The sequence below is a fragment of the Trachymyrmex septentrionalis genome, unplaced genomic scaffold (genome assembly GCF_001594115.1).
Source record: "Trachymyrmex septentrionalis isolate Tsep2-gDNA-1 unplaced genomic scaffold, Tsep1.0 scaffold137, whole genome shotgun sequence".
Classification (NCBI taxonomy): Eukaryota; Metazoa; Arthropoda; class Insecta; order Hymenoptera; family Formicidae; genus Trachymyrmex; species Trachymyrmex septentrionalis.
The window spans coordinates 146950-150934 of NW_017304512.1; the positions used below are offsets into that span (position 1 = coordinate 146950).

The window sequence follows — 3985 nt, forward strand, 5'->3', positions numbered from 1 at the left end:
GTTTTAGCGGAGTACCTGTGACAGACACAGGTAAAGTCGGCGGTAAGCTGCTAGGCATCGTCACTTCGAGAGACATCGACTTCCTCGAACGTTTGCCCAATTATCAACATAAGTCGCTTAGCTCTATAATGACAACTTTGGAAGATCTAATCACCGCACCAGCTGGCGTAACGTTGCAAGAGGCAAACGTTATATTGGAAAAGTCGAAAAAGGGAAAGCTTCCCATTGTCAACGAACGGGGCGAACTTGTGTCTCTGATGGCGAGGACCGACTTGAAGAAGAATCGTAGCTATCCAAACGCTAGCAAGGACGAGAATAAGCAGCTGTTGGTAGGAGCTGCGATAGGAACGCGAGATGCGGACAAACACCGATTGGAATTGCTCGTCGCAGCTGGCGTGGACGTAGTGGTATTGGATTCGTCACAGGGCAATTCATTGTATCAGGTCGACATGATCAAGTACATCAAGAAGCAATGTCCGAATTTACAAGTGATCGCTGGCAACGTCGTGACTACGAAGCAAGCCAAGAATCTTATAGAAGCGGGAGCTGATGCGTTACGCGTTGGAATGGGTTCTGGATCTATTTGCATAACGCAAGAAGTAATGGCTGTAGGACGGCCTCAAGCGACAGCCGTCTATAAGGTTTCCGAATACGCTAGAAAATTTGGAATACCCGTCATAGCGGACGGTGGTATTCAATCTATCGGTCATATTATTAAAGGTCTCAGCTTAGGTGCTAGTACAGTTATGATGGGTTCTCTCTTGGCTGGAACATCTGAAGCTCCGGGTGAGTATTTTTTCAGCGACGGAGTCCGTCTAAAAAAATACAGAGGGATGGGCTCGTTGGAAGCCATGAATAGAAAGGACGCTAAAGGTTCGGCGATGGATAGGTATTTTCATAATGAAATGGACAAACTAAAAGTAGCTCAAGGTGTTAGCGGATCAATAGTGGATAAAGGCTCGGTCCTTAAATTTCTGCCTTATTTGACTTGTGGTATCAAGCATGGTTGTCAGGATATTGGAGCAAAGTCGCTTACCACCTTGCGATCTATGATGTATAGCGGGGAATTGAAATTTGAAAGAAGAACGCATTCGGCTCAACAGGAGGGCAATGTACATAGCTTATTCTCCTATGAGAAAAGACTGTATTAGTTGTGAAAAATAATAACTCGTAAAGCACGCATCGTTATGCGTGCAGGAAAAGTACCTGCATTTAATTGAATATCATTATTTTACAAGACTAGTTATTTTGCAAGACCTGCGAGAAATCTCTTATCTGTCACGAATGTGCGTACATTGTTAACCAGGTTATGACTCGGACTCGACCAAATACAATTCGTTTATCTTAGAACTGTACTTTACGAGTAGGAAAACTACATCAGATCATCATTTATTACATCAGTCTCGTACATGTACTTGTTATTTAATGAATATCTATCATATGGTACTTTATAAATTTTATCTATATTTTATATTCATAACGAGCAATCAAGAGAATGACTTTTTGTATCGTACGATGCATAATATTAATACACAACTGACAACGTGCGATTTTGTTACTTTATCAAGTAATTGGTACAATAATGAGAAATTATTTAATAGCAAAATCATGTTAATGTTAATAAATACTACAATGTAGAGAGGATCACTGTTCTTGAACATACATTGTAATATTTGGTCGCTCGTCCATTTCTCTTAACATAGTTTCCAATTGATACTTTAGCCCCAAGCTAACTTTTATCTTTAATGTTGTAACTTTCCAAAATAAAAATTGGAAAATGTTTAGTACGACAATCCAATAGTATTAAACCTCGAAGAAAATCACTTTTCCAGTATCAACGGGAAAAGTGTTTGCAGCTGTGTATATGTTTTATACAGTATTCTCATAATAAACTGTATATCTCAAATAAAAGACAATTCATGTAAACACGATTATGTATAATGCACTCCATTTCCTGTGTCCTACAATTTCTCTTTCTAACAAGTTCACTTTAAGGCTGGTATATTAACAGTCGTATTTCTGTGTATACACAACTAATAAGAAATTAAGTCCATAAGCTTTCAATCGAAATTTTCGTGCTTAGATAATTTAATGTGTATTTATATACTATGTATCGAATTCTGCCAAACTGCGCACCAAATCGATTTTGAGATGGGGGCGAGTTCTTTAATTCGATTGATCAGTCGCATTGTGCGCAATTGTAATTTTTACATTTGTGCGTAATGCAATTGACGAATCGATGAATTAAAATACTCGCGCATGTTATATCGACAGAACTACCGTAGTACTATCACAATTAAATTATCGTCTGTTTTCTGTAGCTGAGTATATTTTTGGAATTTAAAGCAAGATAGATATATGTTTGATATTTGTTGAAAGCGAGAAAAAGAATTATAATATCGTCAAGTTTAATGCATGAATAGAAAACAGATTATTCGTTAAAGATTCCTATAAAAATGTCTTTTCATGCTGACGCCCATTTGCGCTCATTTTCACCTTCAAAATAAGTCACGTGATAAAAATTGGATATCAAGCGTTAATTTTGACCACGTGACGTATTTTGACGTTGAAATGAGCGTCGAGCATCAACATGAAAAGGAACCTTAACCAAAGTTTGGTGAAAGCGGACACAACTTTTGATTTGCATACAACACGTGCGACAACACGTCATATTTTTGTCATTTTTAATAATTTTTAAGTTCCAAAATAGAAAAGTAAGAAAGGTTTACACAATAGAAGTTAAATAACACGGCTTTTTGCCACGAACTATCATCGTTCCTGCAAGTTAAAATGTCAGAAACTGTTAACAAACACATGGAAAATACGACAAATTCGCAAGAGTCTAGCGAAGCCGAGAGTATTGAAAAATGCAAGAATTGTGCAAAAATATGTGACCCTTACAATAAACCATCGTTACGTTGTAGCGGTGGATGCGATAGAAGAATACATACGACATGTTTAGAGAGAGGCGGCGTACCAGTTTCTTTTGTAGGAGATGTTTTTTTCGAACTTAATTGTACCTCTTGCAATCCACTAGGCGAGGAAACAGTTGTGCGCGATAAAATGCCATGGCTCAATGTTATTATTTTGACGCTTTACAATTTACGTGAAAAATCGAATGGTATTAGTAGAAGAGGATACTTTCATTGGAAGTCCGATATTACTGCTTTTGTAGACAGAAATTGGGACTTTTTATTTAAGAAGACTGTGTAAGTATCTATTTTACTCTGTACTATTATAATTTACACTTGTGATCTACCACATGTGATCTAGAATTTATAATGTAAATTTTGTATTTAGAAAAAGGAAGAAGAATTGGATTGGTACCATATCTGGTACACTGTCCCATTATAGTGGTATCTTTTTCAAATCTGGTACCAATGAATTAGGAGAGTCTGGATGGTGGAAACTAGTGGGCAATGAACCTCCTGAAATCTTAATAGCCAAAAGTAATACAATTAAATATATATATATGTATATACAGGGTGTCTGTTAATTAAGGTCAGAGTCACATTGGGAGTGTAGAATGGGTCAAGGGGAACAAAAAAGTTTTATATCATTTTGCAATTTTCGCAATAGTTGCGAAACAACAAGATATTAATTACTAAAAATGGTCGAATATTGGTCTTTAATAATTTCTTTCTCAAATACTATCAAATACTTTACAAAAAAATTTTAAGAGACACAAATTGTTTATCTTCTTCTCATAAAGTTTTGAGAATTTTTTCAGAATTTTTTAATACCATATTTTCTCATGATAATAAAAATAAGAAAAATGCAGTGTTAAAAAGTTGATAAAAAATTCTGAAAAAATTCTTGAGAGTTCTATGAGAAGAAAATAAACAATTTTTATTTCTTATAGTTTTCTTGTAAAATTGATAGTATTTGAGAAACTAATTATAGAACCAATATTCGGCTATTTTTAGTAATTGATATCTTATTAACTATTGCGAAAATTACAAAATGATATAAAACTTTTTTGTTC

General features: G+C 35.4%; 2 protein-coding genes across 2 annotated transcripts in view; both read left to right on the top strand.

Moving 5' to 3' along the window:
* The window catches only part of LOC108757292 (inosine-5'-monophosphate dehydrogenase-like), a 2035-nt gene extending 111 nt beyond the window's left edge, over positions 1 to 1924 (top strand). Inside the window, exon 2 of the mRNA XM_018501765.1 lies at positions 8 to 1924. Coding sequence (XP_018357267.1) covers positions 8 to 1151 — 1144 coding nt within the window. The 3' untranslated portion in view covers positions 1152 to 1924. The remainder of the gene's footprint in view (positions 1 to 7) is intronic.
* A 621-nt stretch (positions 1925 to 2545) lies between these two features.
* The window catches only part of LOC108757298 (cysteine-rich protein 2-binding protein), a 3287-nt gene continuing 1847 nt past the window's right edge, over positions 2546 to 3985 (top strand). Inside the window, exons 1-2 of the mRNA XM_018501771.1 lie at positions 2546 to 3209; positions 3301 to 3449. Coding sequence (XP_018357273.1) covers positions 2791 to 3209; positions 3301 to 3449 — 568 coding nt within the window. The 5' untranslated portion in view covers positions 2546 to 2790. The remainder of the gene's footprint in view (positions 3210 to 3300; positions 3450 to 3985) is intronic.